This window comes from Helianthus annuus, chromosome 8 (genome assembly GCF_002127325.2).
Source record: "Helianthus annuus cultivar XRQ/B chromosome 8, HanXRQr2.0-SUNRISE, whole genome shotgun sequence".
Taxonomy (NCBI): Eukaryota; Viridiplantae; Streptophyta; class Magnoliopsida; order Asterales; family Asteraceae; genus Helianthus; species Helianthus annuus.
In genome coordinates this window covers 56,119,964-56,145,411 of record NC_035440.2, presented here as the reverse complement: position 1 = coordinate 56,145,411, position 25,448 = coordinate 56,119,964, and the positions used below count along the sequence as shown (strand labels likewise).

Below are 25,448 nucleotides of genomic sequence, written 5' to 3'. Positions count from 1 at the left end.
AGAAGGCAGAATGATCAAGACTGAAGATGTGTCATGACTGAAGACTAGACACTGAAGACTTCGTCAATATCCGAGGGGGAGTCTGTTAGTGCATTACGTCTATTGACTTCGTCTTGTATCATGTAATAGGATAGGATAGGATAATCAGTGCCCGAGGTTCGAGAAACAGTATTTAGTCGTAAAAGAGGTGATTCCGCTTGAAATGGTCAAGTGGCATTTCAAGCGAAATCAGACATAAGTGATTCCGCTTGAAATGAACTTGATCCTTTCAAGCAAAATCAAGTCTACTATAAGTAGGGCATTTAACATTTCATTTGGTACGACTGTATCTGATTTGTAACGAAGTGCTGCCAAAGTTTGTCCAGGTTGTAATCTCTGTTAATATCAATCAAAGTGACAAATTAAAGAGTATCAAGCTGTTTCAAATCCGTTTCTCTGATTCCGCCTTTGAACCGGATATAAAGCTCTTTTGATCGACTCAGTCGGGTCAAACAACGATCCTACAATCTCTTCGATTACCACCTTGGTTACCCCTTTGGTTACCCCCTCCCACGAAACGAGGGATCCGATTAGGGTTGCCATTGTTGTTGTTGTTGTAAAACCCGTCATTTCGGTTCCTTTGGTTGTTATTTCGTGGTTGGCGGTTATTTTCGTAACCGTCATTCCTTCTATTCCCATACCCGTAGTCTTCATCTCCAACATAATTGGCATTTTGGTAGCCAAACTCCTCATCGTCATACCCTCTTGCATTGTAAAAATTACCCTGATTCACATATCCCCAATCTCCGTCATCATTCGCCTGATCATCATAGTAACCCCCATCATCCGAATTTTCCATATGAACACTCACATGCTCCGGCGATTGATAACCGGGAACACTATACGGTTCGTCATCGGGGATGGCGTTCCTCAAATCGTCTATGTTGAAAAATGGGTCTTCGTTCGCGGGATTGCCACGATCTCTGTTGCCTCGACGGTCGGAATTGATATTCCGATCATCAAGGTTGAGGGGTAAGGAGGTTTGTCGATGAAGATTTTGTTGTTGGGGTGTTCTTTGGGTGTTGTTGGGATTTTGGTTTTGAAAAGGTGGTGTAGGTGGTCCGGTATTGTTATTACCACCCGGTCGCTCTTGAGGTATCGGTTGAACGTTTTGGGCGGGATTGAAGTTGCTTCGGTATTGGAATTGATTCTGGTTTTGGTTTTGGTTGGAGTTTTGATTTGCCATTGAATCGGTCTCAATGGTTGGTGTGAGTTGTGGTGTTTGGTTGGTTTGATTAGAAGCAAGTGTTGCTTCCAATCGGCTTGCTAGGTTTCTTCTTGCTACTTTTTCGATTTCCGGTTCGTAGACTAACGGTGAAGTCCTCCCGGAGTTCCGCGTATGCACGCACTACCTGTAACCTGCACAAGTAACACACCCCGCGTAACAAAGAAAAGACAAAGTACAAGAAGAGAAACTATGCAATTTAAACAATTAATCACAAAATTCAAACAATAATCCAAACACAAAGCGCACGCACTCCCCGGCAACGGCGCCAAAATTTGATCGGAGTGTCGCGCTCCGATCAAAGATAATATTTATAAGCCCAAATTACCCTTAACAAATAGTTAGTGGTAGCAAGGGGTCGAACCACGAAGAGTATGTGGTTTGTGAATGGATTCGATTGAATTATCAAGAGTGTCACAATTTATGAAGCTTACTAGAATGTTTTTGTATTTTTGTTTAATTGAGAGATGTGAATTTAATCTAAAGAAATTGGTGTAACTGATTGACAACTAAAAAGTAACGATTGCACAAAAATTTAATTAATAAACGATAATGAGAAATAGGGTTCACACCCGGTTTCGGTAATTGTCAACCTAGGGTTTCTACAAGTTTTTAGATCCAACTCAAGTGTGTATGATTAGCGGATTTAGTGTACCGTGACGTAGGTGCTAATAACTATCAACGTTTCGAGAAACGGACAAGAATACACTTTATGATCAACACAAGTAAAACCTAACCAAGACAATGCATACTACACATAACCATTTCGTAAAGTCATAACTTTTAACATCGTTCCCAATTTACGAATACAAAACAAATGCAAACTATTGTCAAAGGTTTCAAAAATCAAACACAAATTGTCACTAAGTTGAAACAAGAACAATTCGAAACCCTAAAATTAACAACTACCTACACTGAGGGGAAACCGAGATGATTAGCCGCTCATGGTTGAAGAAGCTAGATCACCGGATGTTGAGAACTCGAAATTGAACATCTTGAAGCCTTGAGAATGGTGAATGATGAGGTTTGGTGAAAGATGATGATGGTAGAAGGATTAGGGTTTGTGGATAATCGATTGATTGTGAAGATGGTGATGGTGACTCTTCGATGATGATTTCGGGTTGTAGAGATGATGTCTAATGGAATGGTAGGTGAATGATGATGAGTCTTGGCTCCAAGATATGTTTTCAAACTCCAACAAGAGTGTAACTCCCGAATTGGATGCCCCACAACCAATAGAAATCGTTCACATAACCTAACAACCAACATTTCACGTTCCGGTATTCTGTTGCCCGTCGCCGACGGGCATGACCCCGTCGCCGACGGGTTTGCCTGGTGAAGTTTCCGTCCGACACCCTAAGTGACTGGTTACGGGAATCCTTGGTCGACGGGTTTGTCTGGAGCCCGTCCGGGACGGGCTATACCCCGTCTCCGACGGCCTCTTGAACACTAATTCTCCATTTTTCACTTCTCGCACTCCCAATTGATCCGTAACGCGTCCCGGTGCTCCGGTTTTCGACCCGGTGATTCGTAAAGCTCCGAAAAGCTCCTTAAACTTCGTTAAACCTGCATAAACACAAATCTAATTAAAAGTAGGCCATTCAAGATTAAAACTCATATAAAAACATAAAGTTACACGTTTACGAGCACCGGTTTTCAACCACGTACCACTCCATTTCATTTATTTATACATCCATTTTATGTATTTATACATCTATTTCATGTATTTATATCTCCATTACATGTATTTCTAAGCAAAAAAAATTATCCCTTGTTTGAGTTGGTTATTAACCGAACCGATTAACCGATGACTTCGGTTACGGTTACGGATAATGCTAATAACCGAACCGAACCGAACCGAAGCGTGCACACCCCTACATTGAGATAAGGTGTTTATATAGTTAGGTTAATCTCTAGTGGGCTTAGGTTTGGGCCCAAGGCCCGCACGCCCAATTTCGTGTTTTAAGTTAGCCCGTCAGTTCCTACGAACCCGGTTTCTCTAAAAATTGTTGTGAATTATTGTTTTAAAATGAGAAGAAGTAAAATTGTGTCGGTAGTCGCGTTTGCGCATTCGTTCGTCAATCACGGTAAAAATCGCGTGAAATGGCGTCACTCCTCGTTTCTAATCCGTTTTTCGATTCGGTTTCGACTACGGATATAAAAATTTAATTACGATGCTAAATATATCGTAAAGATTTCAGTTTTGAAAGTATTACGCGTCTCCGTTGCTTCCGTTTCGTTTCCGGTGCGTTCCTGCAGTCGCGTTTTTCGTACACGTTTGCGCTTTGCGATGTACGGAAGCACAATAAATTGACAAAAATTAAATTCATAAATATAAAATATTCGTCTAAAATTCATGATTGTCGGCGTTGTCAGTATTTCGTTCGGTTTCAGCGCGTTATCGTTTAATATTCTGCAGTCTCTCCGCGGATCGTCATACGCGCACTGTAAAGTCGGTTAGACGTTCCTAAGCACTCCAAAGGCCTAATTAAGTTTATTTATATCTTAAACACTATTTATTATCGTCCTAATGTTTGTTAATCGCGTAATTAAGGGTCGTAAATTACCGGTTGTCACACTGATGAACCCCTTCTCTGATTTCTCTCTGTGTTTACCATTTGAGTGATCAGAGAAGAGAAGAAAGAGAGAGAAGAGAGAGACTGAGGAGTGTTTAGAGAGAGAGAGTGTAGAGTTTTGTGGTTATTTTTATTTTAAGCAGGATTTAATTTGATAAATATGATCCGATTTCATTTTTGGACTAAAGTGGCAAAAGTGACCAAATCTCAGGGATCAAAATGGCAGTTTACTCTTAATAATAAAGGAAATAACGTTTCTTCTTTTGAAACTGGAGTAAATTGCAATTTTGGTCCCTGAGGTTTGGGTAGTTTTACCATTTTAATCCAAATCTCAAACATTTTGCATCTGGATCCCTGTGGTTTCAGTTTTGTTACCATTTTGGTCCAAAAATGAAATCAGCTCATATTCCTCAAATTTAATCCTGATGTTTTATCATTTTCCTCAGAGGTAAATTGGTTATTATGATTTTATTATAACTCATTATTAATTAAAATAATTAAACTAAATAAAAGCTTTGGCCATATAATAGGCACAGAGAACCTACTTTATCTTCCCTAAATGCATACAGCCAACAACTACCACCCAACCTTTGGCAGCCAGGAGCATTACCACCATCTTCCCCAAATGCATACAGCCAACAACCGACCACCACCACACATCATCATCACAGCACCACCCTTTCCGACCGGAACCCTTATCCACCCCACCCCTGCATACCGTTCTCCATCACCAAAACACCATCCTCCATCTTCCATCTTCACTCAAAATCGACAACGCTAATAACACCATCAACTTCGCTGCATCACCCTAGCTGAACCAATGCCGCTCGCCTTACTCATCACCCCTTCACCCATGGTTCGCCATCATCACCATTCGGGAACCACCACACACCACCAACCCTCGCCGCACACCTCTGAAACACTTCACCACCGTCATTCATCGTCTCCATCAGGTATGTTCTTCTCTCGTTCTCTCCTCTCTACAATGATCTTTACCGATTGAAACCACCACTACGGTCCATCATTATAGTTCCCCTTCGCCTGATTTCAACAGCCATTGAAACCAACCATTGAAACTCTTTCAAGCGTTTGAATCAGGTCTGTGAAATTGCAGATCTGTTGGGAAAGAGGATGTTAAAACGCTGCAGCCGATGGGGTTTTTGAAGGATTCATGTTGCTGGGTTTGGGTTGATGGAAGATGATGGTGATGCTCCAGGCTGCCGGAGGTTGGGTGGTGATGTTACATTTAGTGTATAAAATTTATACACCGGAGGTTGGGTGGTGGCCGCAACGCGACGGGTGTTACTTTTAGTTTATAAAAACTTATTACCATTTAGTGTTTTCTTTGTTTTCCACACTTATATGTTACTTAGCTTAAGTCTTAAAAAAATTCTAAATAATGCTGGTTTTAGTTATTTATGAAAAAAGTTATAATAATAAAATAATATTTAAAAAAGGTTCTATAGTTACGAAGAAAATTGGTCATACATATCTTTCCATTTTTCAAAAACATGTAACCATTTTGTTTACTAGTCAACAAAAGGTAGGTTTTGCAGAAAATATAAACTAAAATTCATTTCAAGTTTGTATAGGTACATATATTTCATTTGCAATTAAGGTGGAGCTAGTTTATTTGGTAGAGACTTTTGCTTTTTAGTAGGAGGTTTTAGGTTTAATCCCAAACAAGAAGTAAAAAAAAAATGTATTTCATTTTGCAACATACAAGATAATATATTTATAGGAATCAGTAAACTTTTAAGAAAAAAAAACCATAAATCTGAAGTACTTCTAATTCTTATTTCAACGTTATACAATAAGACCATATGAGACGAGACAATAAAACCAAACTGGTGATCTCTTATTGAGTTCTAAGTAGATAACATATGACGAAACAACTTATTAGTACGAAAGACCTGCATCAATCTCGGCAAGTACATCGTGAGGCTCCTTTAGCATCGTACCACTTAAATAAACATGCCTTTGTTGAGGAATGCGACTTATTTTAATCACCTCTTCTTCAGTCAGTGACCACTCAAATATGTCTAAGTTTTGCTTCATCCTCTCAATGTTGAAACTTTTTACTACAAAGCTTACACCTTGCTCATACATCCATCGTAGAGAAACCTGGATATTAACCATATAAGATCACTTACATAAAGTTATGTAGTCATAACCCCAAGCCCATTTTGGTCAAAAACTTGTTGGACATGAACCACATTGTTACTAGGTACTTAATCAGACCATATTATTGAAGTCTATGGGGTTCCACTCTAAAACCAATTGGTGATAGAGGGAGTAACCCAAGATCTTATTAATACAACTGGAAGGTCTTATTCTTTCGATGTGGGATAGGGCTCCTCCAATACATATCTTCTAACTACCACAATAATATAATAATAAACTCTAACAATATATTCTCTCTAATACTCCCCCGCAGTTAAAACGAAAGGAAATCAAACACTCGATAGGAGCGAAAAACAATGAATACGTGGGTAATGATATAACTATATAACCCCTAATAATACATTCTTACTAATATTTAGAACGACTCATTTGACACCCTTACCTGACCTGACCTGACCCGACTTGCCAATTTTGTAGCTTAGATTAGTAAGAAGGGTACCTGAGCAACAGTCTTCCCTCGAGACTTGGCAATGTCTTGAAGAACATCACATTCCATGACGCGGTTATGTCCCCATACAGTATTATATGCACCTAAAGGAGAGTAACCCGTAAGAAGGATATCCTTCTTTTTGCAGAAGTCGTTAAGTTTCTTTTGTTGCCAAAGCGGGTTCATCTCAACCTTCAAAACCAAATGGAAATCAGTGTCTAGATAACTTTAGAAATGATTATGACTAGAGGAAAGATTGTGATAATCACCTGGTTGACAACCGGCGGGATTTTAGCAATGGAAAGGAGTTCTTCGATTAATCGAGGATAAAAATTGCTTACACCAATAGATTTGGTGAGTCCAAGATTTTGACACTTCTCCATTCCTTCCCAAACATCCTTGATATTGATAGCGGCTATGCTTTCTTTTGTAATTGGGCTTTTGGCATCATCTTGGTTTAGCTTCAGTGGCCAGTGTATTAGATACAGATCTACATACTCTAGTCCTAATTCCCTGTGTGGAATCATAAATTTTCAAATGTCAAAATCTAGTTCAATTTGTGCATTTTAAATTTTGTGACAACTAGAGACATAAATTATAATGAAAAAATGTGAGGATAAACACCTTGATACTTTATAATATGTTTATATAACTATTTTTGTGTAGATTAAGGTTTTGTGATGGGTTTTTATTTAGAATGGCTAATTGACACACTCATCCTACTCTTATATCTACACCGGTTCTCACCTTGGGACTTGAACGCTCAGTTACTTAGAAATAGGTGTGAGCAGAAAATTGAAATAACCGAACCGTAACCGAAATAACCGACAAAACCGAACCGAAACAAAAACCGATGGTTCGGGTTTTGGATTTTTAATAAACGAAAATTCCGGTTCGGTTTCGGATAACCATTTTCAATAACCGAAAAAAACCGAACCGAACCGAAACGAAAAAACATATATTTTTATGATTAAGTTTAAGTGTTTAACCCATGCTATTAGAAATTATTAATTTTATTCTTGAATATTAAGTACTTATAATTAAAACATTAAGATGTTTATTTATAATTGAGATGATTTATTTATTGCATATAACAAATAACAAAGTTTAATATAAAATTTAACAATCTTCAAAGTATTATAAAAGAAAAGGTCCGAATAGAAACTTTGAAAAAACATAAAAATAGATTAGAAGTTTATGTTTATGTAACCATTTTTAGTTAAAAAGATTAAGTATAATAACTTAAATGTAACCGTATAAGAAAGTTTTTTAAATTTTGAATTATACTTTTTTTTATTTTTGAATCTTACTTACTTTTGTTTCAAAAACCGAAATAACCGAAAAACTGAACCGAACCGGTGTAAAAACCGGAACCGAAAAAAACCGAAACCGAACGGTTTAAAAAAAACAAAAACCGACATTTCAGTTTTCGTTTTGATTTTGTCCAAAAACCGAAACGAACCAAACCGTGCACACCCCTACATAGAAAGGAACATCTTTACTACATACCTTGATATTGCCCGGCTACAAACCCTTTGGTTTGTGAAGGCTTGTAAACATATATACAAGATTCACAAAACGTTTATGGTAATGGTTTGTAGCCTTCAGAAATATGTGAAAGCCGAAACATGTTGTGGAAAGCGTTCTCCACATGATACAAATCTAACATGAAATTTGTAAGCTTGAGTTTATCTAAAAAGGGTTTGGGTTAATTTCGGTTGAACTAACGACATATTTAGCAAATCAGGTCAGTTTTGTTTACGGATAGACCCTTTATTTTATGTATTTTTAATCAATATTAGAGTAAATTACGATTTTGGCCCCTGTGGTTATATCACTTTTACCCTTCTAGCTCAAAAAAAAAAACTTTTAAAACATCTGAGCCCCAACGTCTTTTTTTTCTAACCCATTTGGCCCCTAACACTAACCTCATCCATTAAATGTTAGGGGCCAAAAAGGTCGGGAGAAAAGACGGTAGGGGCCAAAAGGGTTAGAAAAAAGAACGTTAGGGGCTCAGATGTTAAAAAAATTCTTTTTTGACGTAAAATAGTAAAAATGATATAACCACATGGGCTAAAATCGTAATTTACTCTTAATATTATATTTCATGATTTGAAAGTTAGATTGGGATGCGTTTGGCTAAATATATAAAATGTGTACCACTACAGACGATTTTGTTTTTTCTTAATTAAAAATATATATAAAAGTACGCTCTTATAACTTTTTTTTATCAACCCTTGTTCGCATTATGTATTGTATCTATGATACTTATCAAGTTCCCAACGATTTGTCTGCCACAATAAATTTAATTTAAATAAATAAAACATCTGGTTGAGGAATATGTAGTCATACATACCGAAGACTCTGGTTGAGGGCCGGTACTACAAGGTGGCCTTCGGTTGAGTCACACCACAGTTTAGTGGTAATGAAAAGCTCGGCCCGCGACTTTATGAGACCAAGTCTCAAAGCTTCCTTAATGGCTTCACCAAGAGGTTTCTCGGTTCCATAGAGCGACGCAGTGTCAAAGTGGCGATAACCAACCTTGATGGCTTCTATAACCGCAGCCTTCACCTGATCACCACTTTCAGTTCGGGTTGCTGTACCCAATCCGATCAACGGAATGGGTCGCCTGCCATCGGAAGAGTTGATAGTCGTCTCTGGAATGGATACCATCTTTTTTACTGTTATATGACTTGTAGAATATTAACTTTTTGTGACTGCAAAATAAGTTTTGTTAAGAAAACTAGCTTGTAAGATGCACTATTTATAGAAAAACTCAGAAAATAAATTATTGTAAATGACGGACTGGCATGCGTAAGCATGTTTACATTATATATTATATATTATAAATTATAAATTATAAATTATAAACTTGTAACATTCTTAGTCATTGTAACTTGTACTTTATGCCTATAAAGTTGGATAGTGATATATGACAAAACTATGTAACATTCTTAGGCATTGTAACTTGTACTGTATGTTTGTAAAGTTAGACATTGATATGTGACAAAACTATGTATCATGGTGAGTCACCGATTAATAATTACGTGTGTGTTTCAAATGTTGCCGCCTTATTGACATTTTTTTTACAAATAAGCAGGTTCATTTCATTTTTACCCCTAATGTCCACCATCTCATCTCATCTCATAGACATCGCATTACTCTATCTCTCTCATACCTTCTTTATCTACCCTCTTCACTTTCTCATGGCCACCAAACGGCTGATACCCGCCACCGTATTACCTGAAGGGAATCCGTGGAGGTCATCCAAGAAAACCATTTGATCCAAAAATAGTAAAGTGGAAGTCATCCTCAAACATCCACGTATTGACTTTGATCAGGTCAGATGGTAGTGTTGAAAAGTTGAAATGGAGAGTGCATATGATTTGAACTAACGAGAAGGTTTCATTTTTAGTCCAAAGGTTTCATTTTTTGACTGTGTGTCCAAAAAGATTTCACCGTTGCCATTTTAGTTTACTGGGTTAACTTTATCCATTTTTTTCTGCTAACGAGAAGAGCAATTCGGTCATTTTATATGTAATTATGTTAATTAGAAGGGCAAATCGGCCATATAAAATGACCGAATTGCCCTTTTCGTTAACAGAAAAAATGGATGAAATTAACACAGTGGACTAAAATGGCAACGGTGAAACCTTTTTGAACCCACATGCGAAAAATGAAACATTTGGACTAAACTGGCAAAATGACATGAACCACAGGAACTAAAATGACATTTAACTATTTTAAATTAAGTGTAAATGGAAACGTAATGTTATCTTAAATATAAGTTTAATGAGAAAGGAACATAAAACTAAAACACTTAACATAAAGAAAAGAAAAAAAATAAATAAATATAATAAAGACTAGAAGAAAAAAAATCAAGTAAGAAACCAAAAAAAAAAACAATAAGATGAAAGCATTGTTCACACGACTTGCTAATTGAAAATTCTGTCAAAACGTAGACCAGCTGAAAACGTACATAAAAATAAACACGAAAAGGGATTATACTTGACCCAGCATATTTCCGAAGAAAATTTACGTCGAATTGTAAACCAACTTGAATTTATACCGACACGTTCAAAAAAATAGGCATGTAAAAAACTAGTTACGATGCGTTGTGGCGATATCGAAACGTAAAGTGACTCGAATGTATACCATTTTGATGAAAGTGTTTTATATTTGACCAACTCATTTCTGAAAAAAAAAATTACGTCAAAACGTAAAACAACTGAAAACATACATAATAATAAAGATAAAAACATATTATATTTGAACCAATTTATTACCAGAAAAAATTACGTCTAAACGTAAATCAATTTGAATTTATACCAACATGTATATAAAAATAAGCATGTAATACTCGATTACAAAGTTTTTAGAAAATTGAGAGATAAAAGTACAAAAAATAAAAGAAAAAGTCAAAAAACAAAACATAAAAGACAAAAAAGAAAAAGAAAAGAGTAAACTACCATTTTGGTCCCTGTGGTTTGGGCATTTTTGCCATTCTAGTCCAAATCTCAAACTTTTTAAATCTGGGTCCCTATGGTTTCAATTTTATTGCCATTTTAGTCCAAAAGTTAAATTTGGCCAAATTCCCCAACTAAAATCCTGATATTTTGTCTTTATCCTAGGGGTATTTTAGTCATTATTGATTAAAAATAATAAAACCCAAAAATATCTTTGACCCTATTTAAATCATTCATCTCCTTCACCTGTTCAAAAACCCCCAATCCACACCTCCATAACCGTAATCAGTCACCACCTCCAAACCCAACTCCGATCACCCATCACTCTCCATCTCCACCATACAACTCCACTGCAACAAACCGTCAACATCGGCGCCCATCACCACTATGAACCACCATTGCACACAACCTCCGGCGAAACCAACCACAACGCATTCTGTTACCCAACATCCTCCCACCACTGGCAGATCAGCTACAGCTATAGAGATCAGCAGTATCATTCAGAAGACACGGATCATCCGGTCTCACTTGGGACCACAACCTCTTATCCGACGAACTCAACCGCTTTTCCCAACCCAAACATCCCCCCCATCTAACGCCGATCCGGTTCAAAACGCCGAAAACGACCAGTCGAATATGGTATCATTCATAGCCGCCGAAAACGACCAGTCGAAGACAAGGATCATCCGGTATCATTCAGAGTCACCGTCACCTAGGGTTCGTGTTTGTGGGCTTTGTCGTGTTTTTGGTAAGGATAATAAAAGTCATGCACGAACCGGTTTACGTAAGCGTGGTATTGTTTGAGTGGTTATGTAATTGTTGTTTTGAATTGTTAGTCGAGACGTGATGCTTAGAATTGTTTGAGTGGTTATGTAATCAGATCTGATTTGTTAATGGCACAAATCTGATTTGGATGTGGTGGCTGATTAGGGTTTGAATTGGGGGTTTTTTGAACAGGTGAAGAAGAAGATGAATTCTTTAAATAGGGTCAAAGATTTTTAGGTTTTATTATATTTAATCAATATTGAGTTATAATAAATTTATAAGGACTAAAATACCCCTGAGAATAAAGACAAAATATCATGATTTTAGTTGGGGAATCTGGCCAAATTTAACTTTTGGACTAAAATGGCAATAAAAGTGAAACCACAGTGACCCAGATTTAAAAAGTTTGAGATTTGGACTAAAATGTCAAAAATGCCCAAACCACAGGGACCAAAATGGCAGTTTACTCAAAAGAAAAAAACAAACAAAAAAAACAAAAAGAAAAACCAAAATGCAAGTTACTCTTGATGAAACTTGCAAATGTTATATTGTATAATTATAAAGAAAAATATTACGTTGCAAAGGTTGGTTAGGGCTTTCTAAAAAGTTCACGGCTCGAAGCTTGCTTGAAACTCGCTCGGATTTAGTTTGGAAAAAGCTCGTTCGATGTGGCTCGGTTAGACAGTGAGCCGAGCCGGCTCGGATTGGTTAGAAAGTGAGTCTAGTTCGGCTCGGCTCGTAACGAGCCGGATTGGCTCGGTTTGGCTCGCATACTAGCTCAGCTCGGATTATTTTACTCCTAAATATATTTTACTTTTATATACATTATAATAAATCACAAAAACTGATTATTATTTACATGTGATTAGGAGTGTTATTTGATATCTATACCACATTTAAGGTTGATTACCATGCTAATGAACTTATATTGTATATTCTTGAAATTAAGAACGTATTTTGTGTTGTTAAACTTGATTTTCGCTTGTAGTGTATTAGGTTGAGCTTATTTTGGATATGTTCTTTTAAATTATTGAATAATATTTTAGATTACTGAATTTTGAGAGCCATGTATTAATTTTTCTTTTCAAAATCGAGCAAAACCAATCCGAGTCGAGCCAGCTCAATTTAAAACCAAGTCGAGCCCGAGCTTTGATTTCCAGCTCGGTTTATAATCGAGCCGAGCCCGAGTTTTGCCTTAGCTCGGCTCGGCTCGGCTCGGATCAGCTCATGAACAACCCTAGCAAAGGTACGTTCAAAACATTGAGGAACAAATAAGTTAATTATAAATAAACCTAACAAAGGAAAAACTATAAAAAGTAAAGCAAAAGTGAGAAAATAAATTAAAAAAATGAAAAAGAAAGCATGGGGGTGTTTAAACAGCAGCAGTTGGTTTCGTATGCGTCGAACCTTGTGCTGGTTGGTTAAACAACGCACACTCTAACCGTCCTTTCAAGGCGACAATCTATACTATATAATAAAAGAAACCTGATTTTGGACACGTGTCATTAATTGAAGATGTCTACATTTGTAATTTCCTACTTTTTCATACTTAATATTATTATTTACCAAATTGACACTTTTTTATTTAGCTTACCCTTATCTTATATTTTATGAAAAAAAAATATCGATTATTCTATCTCTTATTTTCATATTGCATTTTTTTTTTAAATTTAGTTTGTAGAGTTAATTACATAGTTAGTCCTTGTGGTTTGCACAAAGTAACATTCTTATATATTAATAGTTTAAAATCACATTCTAGGGTATTAATTTTTCATTTTGTAACGTTTGAAGGTATTAACGTTATTTGTAGGCTTAAAATCACATTCTATTAGTACCTAAATATGTTATTTTGTGTAAACCACATGGACTAACTATGTTAATATCCAAGAACTTAATACCTCCAAACGTTACAAAATGAAAAGTTAATACCCTAGAAGGTCATTTTAAACTATTAGTACCTAAGTATGTTATTTTGTGCAAAACACAAGGACTAACTATGTAATTAACTCTTAGTTTGTACTTATCTTTTCCGTTGAAATGGGACAGTAGTAAAATTATTGGGTTTCACATTTGTAATTAGTTTTTTTTTTAATTAAGATGCTATCGTTCTATTTGCTCGATCATGTTCAAAATGACCAGAAAAAAAAACTCAGTTATTTTTGTTTCTAGGAAATCATAATCCTTTTATTTGATTCAATAATTCTAGAAGTTTTAAAACTAAAATATAATCTATCATAATCAAATTCACATTTCAAAACCCTCAAAATTCAACCATTCAATAATCACAATTACTCACACGTATAAGCCCATATATAATATAACCTACTTTTAATAAAGGATTCTAATTAATTCTACGTGAAATTTATAAAGACTTTTTGTTATACACTTAATTTCATATATAATCTAATCTAACTTTTAATAATGTATATATGTGTGGACGCTCGGAGGGCAAAAGTGAAATTGCACTAATTTTAACGTTATTTCATTAAATTTGTGAAAATAACGTTAAAAGCGGCGGACGGTTAATCATGCATCATCATCATGTGGTGGCGTTGATAGCAGAAAGACAAAAGGGAACATGCACTAATCGGTCTTTGTCCCGATTGCTAAGTGTTATGTGCCTTATGTCCAAAGTTTGATGCAAAACTACTATCGAGTCGAGGGTCTTACTGAAAGCAGCCTCTACATCTTACTCTCCTTAGACCCTACCTTAGCTTTGCTATTTGTGGGATTTACTGAGTATTATGATGATGATGATGATGATGATGATGATGATGATGATTTAGTATATATAATTAGATTTATTCAACTCGTATAATACACAGGGTTTATAAAGATATATTTTTTTTTTTTGATTATTTAGTTTATAAAATTACATTTATCCAACCCGTGTAATATACAAGGTTACAAAATTACATTTATTTAACCCGTGTAATACACAGTGTTCTTAAAGATATAATTTTTTTTATTATTTAGTATATATAATTAGATTTATTCAACCCGTAAAATACACGGGTTTTTATTATTTGGTATATAAAATTACATTTATTTAGTACAACACATGAGGTTCTTATATATATAATTTTTTTATTATTCAATATATAAAATTACATTTGTTCAACCCGTGTAATAAACGAGATTTTTAAAGAATAATTGTTTTAATTTAGTATATAAAATTACATTTATTCAACCCGTGTAATACACGGGGTTCTAACCTAGTTTTCTTATTAATCCAAAACCAGTTGTACAAAAAAAAATCGTTGCAAAATTATAAAAAATCATGAAAACACGCGTTGGTTGCCTTTGGATTCGTCAAACCCGTGCCGGTTAGTTAAACATCGCGCTGTAATTATACGCTGAAGACCCCCATTATGATATTAATCTGAAACCAATTATGTACAAACTAGAAAAAGAAAAATTGCTGCCAAATAAAAAAAAAACAGATTAACCCTGTCACGTGCCATGTCCTCATAAGAGAGCTTTTACTATTCACTACCGTCATAACTCTCAAACCTTTAATACAATTTGTTTTCAATTACGTGTAATGTTGATAAAGATGTTTGTAGTTCAACGTTTATTTAATTAAGATGTTTACTTAGATGGTGTTGAATAATATGAATTATTGTTGGTACACCCGTATAACACACGGGTACTTAGACTAGTATATAATATAAATAAATATCCGTGTTCCTCCTGATATGATGTGCCGTATGCTCCCCTCTATAATATTCCTGATCATCTTTTGCGATACACCCCAGTGGAATGGGCATGACCCAATTTACTTATAATACTCTAAAAATGGCCCATCATCAAAAATTAAAAGAACTAGGTTTTAATGCTACGCGTCGCGTTGCGGCGCGACAAAACTAAGTCATTGTAAAACTATTTATTGCGACAAAATACTTGGTTGTTATTAAAGCTGTGCTATTTATTGTCTTATTTTTAAGTTGACAAGTGGAGTTTTCATACAACAGAGCCGTTGATAGCAAGCGAGTTAGTAACTCCTGGCAATGGCGACTATTGCGATGTATAAGCATCCACTAACCCAACAAATAAGGAATAAGAATTGTATAAATAGAATCAGAAAAACGTGTGAAAGATGAGAAAAAGGAAGATGACGTGAAGTTATGTAAGCATAAAAAAAAAAAAAAAAAAAAAAAAGACCCCATGATTTGAACTTGAGTCTCTTTAAAAGACATGCAACCACAAAACCACTCCACCATGATGAATAATCTAACTAACTTTGAAGAAAATGTATATATATACACACTTAAAAAGGGTATAGGGGAAAAAAGTCAACAAAAGATGGCGTGAAGTTATGTATACTTACTATTCATAAGTTTTGTTTTTTAATATATAGGATAATAACTAACTTTGAAGAAAATGTATATATATACACACTTAAAAAGGGTATAGGGGAAAAAAGTCAACAAAAGATGGCGTGAAGTTATGTATACTTACTATTCATAAGTTTTGTTTTTTAATATATAGGATAATTTTAGCGAGAAGTTTAAATGTCTAAAAATAGAAAATAAATATGACTGATACAATTTTTATATAAACAAATATTATATTTAACCAAACTTCTAGAGAAAAATATGAAATTATTTTAACTCTGAAAGTTGGATGCAACTACCTAAAATATTAAAATAAACGATTTTGTATATGAACCGTAGAGAACTAGAGATTTTTAACTCTTCAGATATAAAATTGTCACGTTTAGAATTTGACAAGTCAATAAACAAATCTAACTTTATATTTGATTCCTCTAAAATAGAATTTGACAAGTAAATAAACAAATCTAACTTTATATTTGATTCCTCTAAAATCGATGTTTACAAAGTTTGACTACAACTTCGTTATTGATTTGGGTTTTGGTAAATAAACAAATCTAACTTTATATTTGATTCCTCTAAAATCAATGTTTACAAAGTTTGACTACAACTTCGTTATTGATTTGGGTTTTGGTTCTTAACGTCCTATAAGTCATTTATAAACAACAGTAAATATTTCATATTTGGAACATGTAATACCAGTGGCGGATTCAAGATTTTTTACACCGGGTTCCTTTTGCTAGATTTTCAATAATTCTCACTATTTTTTTTTCTATATCATATAAAATTTTCACTATTTTTTTCATTTTTTTTTCCAAACTAAGGGGGTTCCCGGGAACCCCCAAAACACCCCTGGATCCGCCACTGTGTAACACACTCCCTACTAGTCATTCAAACAGCAGAAAATATTTACAAATCGCAATGCATTTTATATATGATTTACTGGACATTAACTATGTGATAACTGCATCGACACCTTCATAAAATATAGGGCTATTGGATTTTATCATCCTTAGCTATAACTACTGGTCATTGGTCGCTACCACCCCCAACTATCACTTTGACGCCCGCCACCCTCAACTTAACATTTAGTGTGTTCTGTCACCAAATCACTACCTTTTGATCATGTTACTATACTTTTGGGGTTGTCCTAAGATCCCTAAAATCTTCCCAAAATCCCTATGACACCCCAAAAAGTGTAGTAACATGATCAGAACTCTTACTGGTTAAGTGCTGAACCAGTAAGAGAACCAGTAAGAGTTCTGAAGCATTAAGTGCTAAATCCGTAAGAGTTCTGAACCATTAAGAGCCAGTATAAGACCATGCATAGTCGTTGGGGTGAATAATGCCCCACCCTACGGCGTTTTGCGTCATGTGGTAGCTCAGTCAGCAATGTGACATTATTGGGCGTTTTTACAAAAGGGGTGTAGTGAGGATTCTGGGGCATTCTGTTTGTAATAAAATAAAATAAAACATTTAAAAAATCTTATTAAACAAAACAAATGAAGTTGAATGTGATTGGTCAATTGATTCCTCCATTTGGTGTGATTTAAAACACGCTGAGGGGCTTTTTTGCAAAAACACGCCCAATCACGCCCAGGGGGTGGAGGTGGGGCGATATTGGCGTTATTGGGGGGAAATTTTGAAAAAACAACGCCCACTACGCATGGTCTAATGCTTAACCATTCAGAGAGAAATGTCTGATCAATTCAGATTAGAGGTCTTAACCATTCAGATTCAGTATAATGGTTAACCATTCAGGGGCAAATGTTTGAACTATTCAGACATCTGCTCGCGAAACAAACACTCTGAACCATTAAGTGTTGAACCAGTAAGAAGTCTGAACCATTAAGATCCCAGTAAGAGCTAAACAAACAGCCCCTTATTTTTTTTTTCAAATGACCATTTTACTTTGCTAGTTCTCTCTCTCTCATAAGGTTCTTCAAAATCTTGTCATCGACTTCAAGCGAGGACAAATTCGATGACTAAGCCATCGTTAGCTGCGAAAATCAATGACGAAACCACCATTTACCTCTATCGCCGGTTGCGACTCTAGTGGTTATTGTGTTTGCCGTTGTGACCTCTAGCGCTAATGGCAACTGGGTTTAAATTGGCTACCACAAAGCCGTTGCATGTGGGTTTCTTGACCAGATCTGTGATTCACAGACAACCGACAACCGACAACCTTATAGACCTTGTAGTATTTGCGGTGGTGGTGGTGCGATGTTCAAACACTGGGTTCATCCAAAAGGGAAAAAACAAAAAATTGATTTTTTTTTTTTTTGTAAAGCAACTTTCATAAAAACACAACGGCCTATCTCCAAGACGGAGATAGCCACAAGCCACAAACAATTACATTACATTAAAATCAAAAGAACGCCAACCCTCCCATGACACCTCAAGACCCTTGCGTCTACTATTAAACCAAAGAAAACTAAGGGCCTTCACATCCGCAATCACTTGAACGATGGACACATTCGTCTCCCTAAACACTTTCTCGTTTCTAGCCTTCCAAATGCGCCATAACGTAATCACCAAAATACCACGAATGACTTCTTTCTTAGGCTGCGAGTACCCCGAATGCTCCGCAATCACATGGATGTCATGAACCGAAAAAAGAAAAATTGGCGGAATCCGGCACCACCTAGCGATACCACACCAAACACCATTTGAGTACAAACACTCGGCAACAATGTGATCAATCGTCTCTTCCGAACCCACACATAAAACAAAACCTGCAGTATCAACGTGTATGTTTCGTCTTCGAAGAGCATCTACCGTAGGCAACCGATTTAATCCAGCTCTCCATAAGAAAAGGTTACATTTTGCCGGAAGCCATTTCACCCAATTGTCCTCAGCATTCAGCTCCGATAGACTTGCATCAGTAACCCATTTTTTCGCATCCTGGACTGACACATACTGCAGCGAGTTGTTGTTCCATTCCCACGAATCTGGAAACGTTTGAAGCTCCGTTGCAGCAGCTAGCCAAACGCACTCTATTAACTCCGAAGACTCTTGATTCGAAGCTGGATATGTCTTCCAATCCCAAGCCATAATACTCGTTCTCCCATCAAAATTTACTCTGTCCGCCATGACTCACCACTTGTTTCTTTCAAGACGGAACAAAGCCGGAAACATAGTCTTTAGCGGAACCCGACTTATCCAAGGATCGATCCAGAATCTAATCTCCTTTCCATTACCCACACGCCCTTGAAGCAAACTAGAAAATGACGACCCGTTGACTATAAGCCGATTCCCACAATTAACAATCTTTCCCCAAACCCCACACACATTCTTATTGTGAGGAACAGAGAGCCATCTCCTTTTCGAGCCATGGATGGCTTCTATCACTTTTCTCCACAACGCTTGACCCTCCGTATGATAACGCCAAAACCACTTAAGTAACAAAGAATTATTACTAACTACTAACTTGATCAATCCGAGACCCCCAAATTTTATAGGACGCGTCACAGTGTCCCACCCAACCCAATGTATTTTATTTTGGTCCGCATTTCCGCCCCATAAAAACTTACGAACCATCTTCTGGAGTTTAGTAATGACCACGACTAGGGCCTTGAATAAGGAGAAATAATACGATGGGAGACTCTCCAGGACCGATTTAATCAACACCACTCTCCCTCCCATAGAAAGCGTCCTAGACTTCCATTTAGAGAGTCTTTTATTGAATACCTCCACTATCGGATCCCAATTATTTAATCTCCCCATATTAGCTCCAACCTGAATCCCAAGATACTTAAAAGGCATGTCCCCCGAAGTACATCCCAACACTTCGGCTTGCACCGAAACCTCTTCACCATTCAAACCAACACCATACAATGTAGACTTTTTAATGTTAATTTTTAACCCCGAGCACAAGTGAAAAATACGTAAAATGCGCTTGAGAATTTTAAAATTAGAGTCCGACCACTCCCCCATAATCATGGCGTCATCCGCATACAAAAGATGAGATATACACGGTCCATCATTGGGAAGATTCACCCCTTTAAAGTCCCCATCCAAACACGATTTTTTAAGAAGACCGGAAAGTGCTTCCATAGCAATAATAAATAAAAAAGGAGATATAGGGTCGCCTTGCCTTATACCTTTTCCACATGAAAATTCAAAAGTAGGAACTCCATAACTAAAACAGAAGGATAAAACTCCTGAAATCCAATTACACCACATCTCCGGGAAATTCATTTGCCGCATAACCATCAACAAGAACCCCCAATTCACATTATCATAGGCCTTCTCAAAATCAATTTTGAACATAAAAAACCGTTTCCCACTTTGTCTCGCCCACGCCAATACCTCACTAACAATCAAAGAACCGTCAAGAATATATCTACCCGCAACAAATGTCGTTTGAGTCTCATGAATCAACGAACTCAAAACAGTCTTCATTCTATTAGCAAGGCCTTTAGAAATAACTTTACTAACAATCCCTAATAAATTAATCGGGCGATACTCACCTAAAGAAACTGGATCACTTACATTGGGGATTAAAGTAACAAATGACGAACCAGCTCCCCGACTAATAGTTCCGGTCTCGTGAAATTCCTTAAAGATCTCAACGAAATCAACCTCAAATAAAGACCAAAATTTCTTGACAAATCTGAAATTAAACCCGTCCGGGCCAGGAGCTTTATCACTACCACAACTGAACACAGCTTCCTTTATTTCTTGCTCCGAAAACGGAACCACAAGCCCAGACGCACTAACCGAGGATAACCTTCGCAAATCATAGCACCTTAAGTACGGCCGAACAACCAACTCCTCTTTAAATTTATTCGGAAAGAAAATCATCACCTCTTTTTTAACTATATTCGGCCGCGTTTCCCACTCCCCGTTAATCATAAGCCCCGGGATACCATTGGTCGCTTTCCGGCCATTAATAAAGGCATGAAAAAACAACGAATTCTCGTCCCCCTCCTTAGCCCACCGAGCACGAGATTTTTGTTTCAAATCCTTATTTTTCAAATACTCAATATCTTTCAACCGTTTAGAACCCTCCTCGAACACCCACAACTCGGACTCGGATAGATCCCGATTCTCCATAATAATCTCCAAATCATCTAACTCTTTTTTCAAACATACCACTTCCTCAGCTTCATTCTTAGTCACCTCTTTAATCCAATTTTGCAAAGCCCATTTCACTCTTTTAAGTTTTTCCATAAAACGAACATCCGGTTTGACATCAATACCATGCTCAAAGTTCAACGCATTCGACACCACATCCTCAATACCATCTCTATTCAACCACGAAAAATTGATGTGGACTAATAGTACTGGTTGGTCTTATCTTTTTCGACAGCGGTGTGTGCCTAACGGCGGAACCCTAGCACCTGAAGTCTAGTTGGCGGTGTGTTATCCTCTTTCCCTCTCTCTCCTAGTCTCTTTCTTAGAAAAACAACGCTAGTGGCAAAAAGAGACAGATGTTTCAATCGCTTGTATCTAATGCTTTAAATGGTTGTACCATATTAAAAATACATTGAGACGACAAGTGGGCTACCAGGGAAGGGAGATGACACATCTCTCTCACCGTTTATCTGATCTCTCCCCCGTTATATTATGAAATCGTGGCAGTACTATAAATATGATCTCAAATTTGGTCAATTGTTGTATAGTTTCTAAGAATTAACAGTAATTGTATTATATAACTAGTGGTGAAGCCTTACGCTATTTAAAGAAAAAATGTTGTGAAGCAAAATAATATAAGATTATTTCGATCGGTACTAATTTGTTTCGTTAAGGTATCTACACACAATACCATGTTAAAGAGAAAACTATGTATGTACGGGTCGATTCACCTCTAGAACCAGATAAACATATATATGCATAGAGTGTTGGCCTAGACAGTTCAAACAATCGTATCAACAAACATGAATACGAACACGATCAACAAACACGAACACGAGATATTAGGGGGACAAACCAGCGACTCTTTCTATTTAATCAAACGAACATACGAACTTACAAAGAAAAATGACAAATAAAAACATTAACCTATACCCCTATTTATAGTACTACTAAACTTACTCTTTGTACCAAAACGAGTTGACGCTAACCAGCGCGTTGCGGCGGGAACCTAATTATGAATGCAAGTTGCTATGTGAAATGTGAAAATGCGGCAGGATCTAACCAATTATGTGATACAAAATCATTGAAACAAACTTCACAATTCACAATTCTCAATTCTAACAATTGAAACAAAATTCAAATTTTCTCAAATAAAATTCCATCTATTTGAATGTTTTCAAAGATTTTGTTAATATTTTCCTATGATTAAAAACACACACAACCATCAGTAATCACATAAACTCACACCAACCCAACAAAGGCCCTCTTACTTCATCTTTCTCAAAAATACACAGTAATCACATACATGCTCTTTTAAAAGGTATTTGATAGTTGTAACAGGATGTGAAGGTTGAAGTATAACACCTATGGGCGCAGTGGCAAAGTATAGAAGGGGCCGGGGGGGGTGACCCCCCGAACTTTTCGCTCAGTAGTGTTATATATCTAGTTTTCGTATAGAAATTTTTGAGTATGTACGTTTTCGACCCGCCGTCATTCAGGTCAACCTTTGCCACTCTACGGGCGTGTGCAACCGATTCTAAAATTTCACAAATTAAATCATCAATAATCAAAGAAGTATTTAAATCGAAAATTGAACGAAACACACAAAGAAACAAATAAACTTTATCTTTATAAAAGTCAAACTGGTTTTAATATCTTCCTATTGAGGAACGATTTGAACTCAATTTGATCAAATTTAATCCTCTCCTTCACCAATAATTTTTATTAAATTTATTTTTAAAATACTAAACAACACTTACATGATTAAAACCGAGATCATGGTTCGTCCCAGAACTTTCTGGCTTGGTACGAAACAAATGGATCAGAAATTTTAATAAAAAAGGATTTTGATAACAATTGCTTAAAAAATATTAAAAACCAATTGATCAGACACTTGTATAAACATCATAAGATCATCCCTAATAATTAACTCAAAATTCTCCATGATTTTGTAGAAATTTTAAGGTTTCATTCGGAATTCCATCGATTAAAATAAAAATAACATAAGCGTATATGAAGAGGCATGCAAATCAATAAACATGCGGCGATGTTTAATCATTGCAAAAAACAAATGCTTTCAATGTTTAATCAAATTCCATCATTTTATTAAACTCCGAGAATTTATACTAAATGTTCATCGGAACCGGGATCGTAGTCTCTTGCTGAACTTTTCCTTAAAGGTCTGAGAGAATTTGATTAAAGTTTTATGATTGTGAGTTCAGTCTCTATTTTTCTTTCAGAATCTAAAAACAAAAATTCACATCCGTTCATATCATACGATAAACCGAAGTAATAAAAAACGAACCAAAATAATCAACAGTAAAAAATAAACAATTGATGAATCAGGAATCGAAAATCTGAACCGAAGTAATCAAAAGCAAATATATAAAACGACTGATAAAAAGTGAAAACATACCGGAATTGGAACTTCGGATGAGAAAATGAATAATATTGTGCCAAATCAGGGGCGAACCGAAGTGAAGATTGGTAACAGCGGGCGAGGGAAAATCTGCGGGAAAACATTGTTGGCGGTTAGTGACTGAGTTTGAAGGAGGGAGAACGTTATTCATACTGGGAAAATGGATAACCGATGTGGTTCCTAAAGATGAATGGAGTATGAAGAAATGAAAATGGATTTTAGGAAGACTGAAGGGTTTATAGGTTTGGGGTAAAAGATGCGTCGCTTTCTTCCAATGTAATATCAAATTTAATTAATTTAAAAGGGTAAGGAATTAAGGAAATGTTATGCAACAACTTTTTACTTGAACGGGCTTGATGCGTATAGAAACGACGGTCGATGTCAAGGAACAAATATTATTTTATCAATTCAAATTGAACAACGTGATTTGTACAGGCATGACGGTCAGGTAGAGGGTGGTACTCGTAGCCAATGTTAGTTTTTTAGTACTATGTTATATAATAGATAATAATTAAGTAATGGGGTATGTGTATGTATTTTAAAAGTTGCAACTTTTCATTTTAGAGAGGTAACCCAAGTTACTTTTTGTATAATTATATAATGACCCAAATGTTTACCAAATCACTGATTAACAACAAGCTAACAATTAATCACACCAAATCAAGCCATTTAAGTCCAAAATTTTGAAAAACCTTGAAACTTTGAAACTTTTGAAAAACCTTCAAAACTTGAAGAATCTTAACAAAAACTCAAAAAATCAAGAGCACTAAGGCTTTGATACCAAATTGATAGGTCCGTAACGATCAGATTTCAATCTCGGTTCGGTATAAAATATGGATACGGGTGATTCGAGCCAAGAACAAACGATAATCTAAATGAACAAAAGATTAAACAAAGATATTTCATTGATTGGATAAGAACATACAAGAACATCCACCCCGGGTGAGCTCCCCCGGGGTGGCGGCTCACAAATGCACCTTACAAATGATGTGAAGTCCACTATTTAAAGACCTTAAGCCTTGTCCTCCAAGCAAGCCACCCTTTTCTTGGAAAACCACCTAAAGACGCTAAAAAAATACAAACCATATAAAATAAACTCGCTACATGATAAGAACAATAATATCGCTAATAAGGTCACCATAATTGATAACATCATTCTCTAATTTGACCCAACACAAATCTATCTTGAGCTCATCTTTAAATCTCCTTATTGCATATAAGAGTTGGGGCATTGTCTTCTCGTATTACAACAAAAAGTTGTGAAGAGTAATTACCGTTTGCAATGCACTTAAGAAATATGCATTGAAACTTGTTTTTGTAATTTATTTTTGGTACCATGAACTAACTTTTTGTATTAAAAACAATAAACTTGACAAATTCAATTAATTTGTAATGTACATTGGATTTAGAAATTTAAAGGTCATATGTAAAACCACTTTAAATTAATAAATTATATAGTAGTTAATCGATATAATAATATCTCGCTAAATTAATAAAATATCTCGGACCCAAAATTATTAATTTATAGAAGTTTTACTGTATTATTCTTTTTTAAATCACATAACAAAAAAAATTACGAGGCCCCTGTTTAAAATAAAAAAAAGTTATGTTGAAGATTCGTAATTTTGTGAGGGAAAAGTTATGTGGCCACCACTGCCCCTAAACAGTGCCGCCGCCGCCCCTGTTTTCACGTGCACCATATTCCGACCACCTTCGTCGGTGGAGAGAGAGAGAGCGGTTATTTTGGTATGAATTTGCAGGTTTCAAGTTGGGTTGGGTTGTTGCTCTCGATTTTCAGACGGTTTATATGATTTGAAAATTATTTCTTGCTAAAATTGTTTCATAAAGGGGTGCAGGGGATGGTGAAATTGTTGATGGTAGCAAGGCATTTTCAGGCGAGGAGTGCCAGAGATGATGACTGATGGTGGTGTGGA

General features: G+C 36.0%; 2 protein-coding genes across 2 annotated transcripts; both read right to left on the bottom strand.

The window, feature by feature from the left end:
* Window positions 1-5,600: 5,600 nt before the first annotated feature.
* Window positions 5,601-9,169, bottom strand: LOC110872885 (D-galacturonate reductase). The gene is made up of 4 exons (XM_022121787.2): window positions 8,808-9,169; window positions 6,721-6,964; window positions 6,464-6,643; window positions 5,601-5,964 (listed from the first exon to the last, which is right to left on the bottom strand). The coding sequence occupies exons 1-4, from the start codon at window positions 9,122-9,124 to the stop codon at window positions 5,740-5,742; spliced, it is 966 nt and encodes a 321-aa protein (XP_021977479.1). The 5' UTR covers window positions 9,125-9,169; the 3' UTR covers window positions 5,601-5,739.
* A 9,199-nt stretch (window positions 9,170-18,368) lies between these two features.
* LOC110870023 lies at window positions 18,369-19,109 on the bottom strand. Its single transcript, XM_022119218.1, has one exon. The coding sequence runs from the start codon at window positions 19,107-19,109 to the stop codon at window positions 18,369-18,371; it is 741 nt and encodes a 246-aa protein (XP_021974910.1).
* Window positions 19,110-25,448: the final 6,339 nt, after the last annotated feature.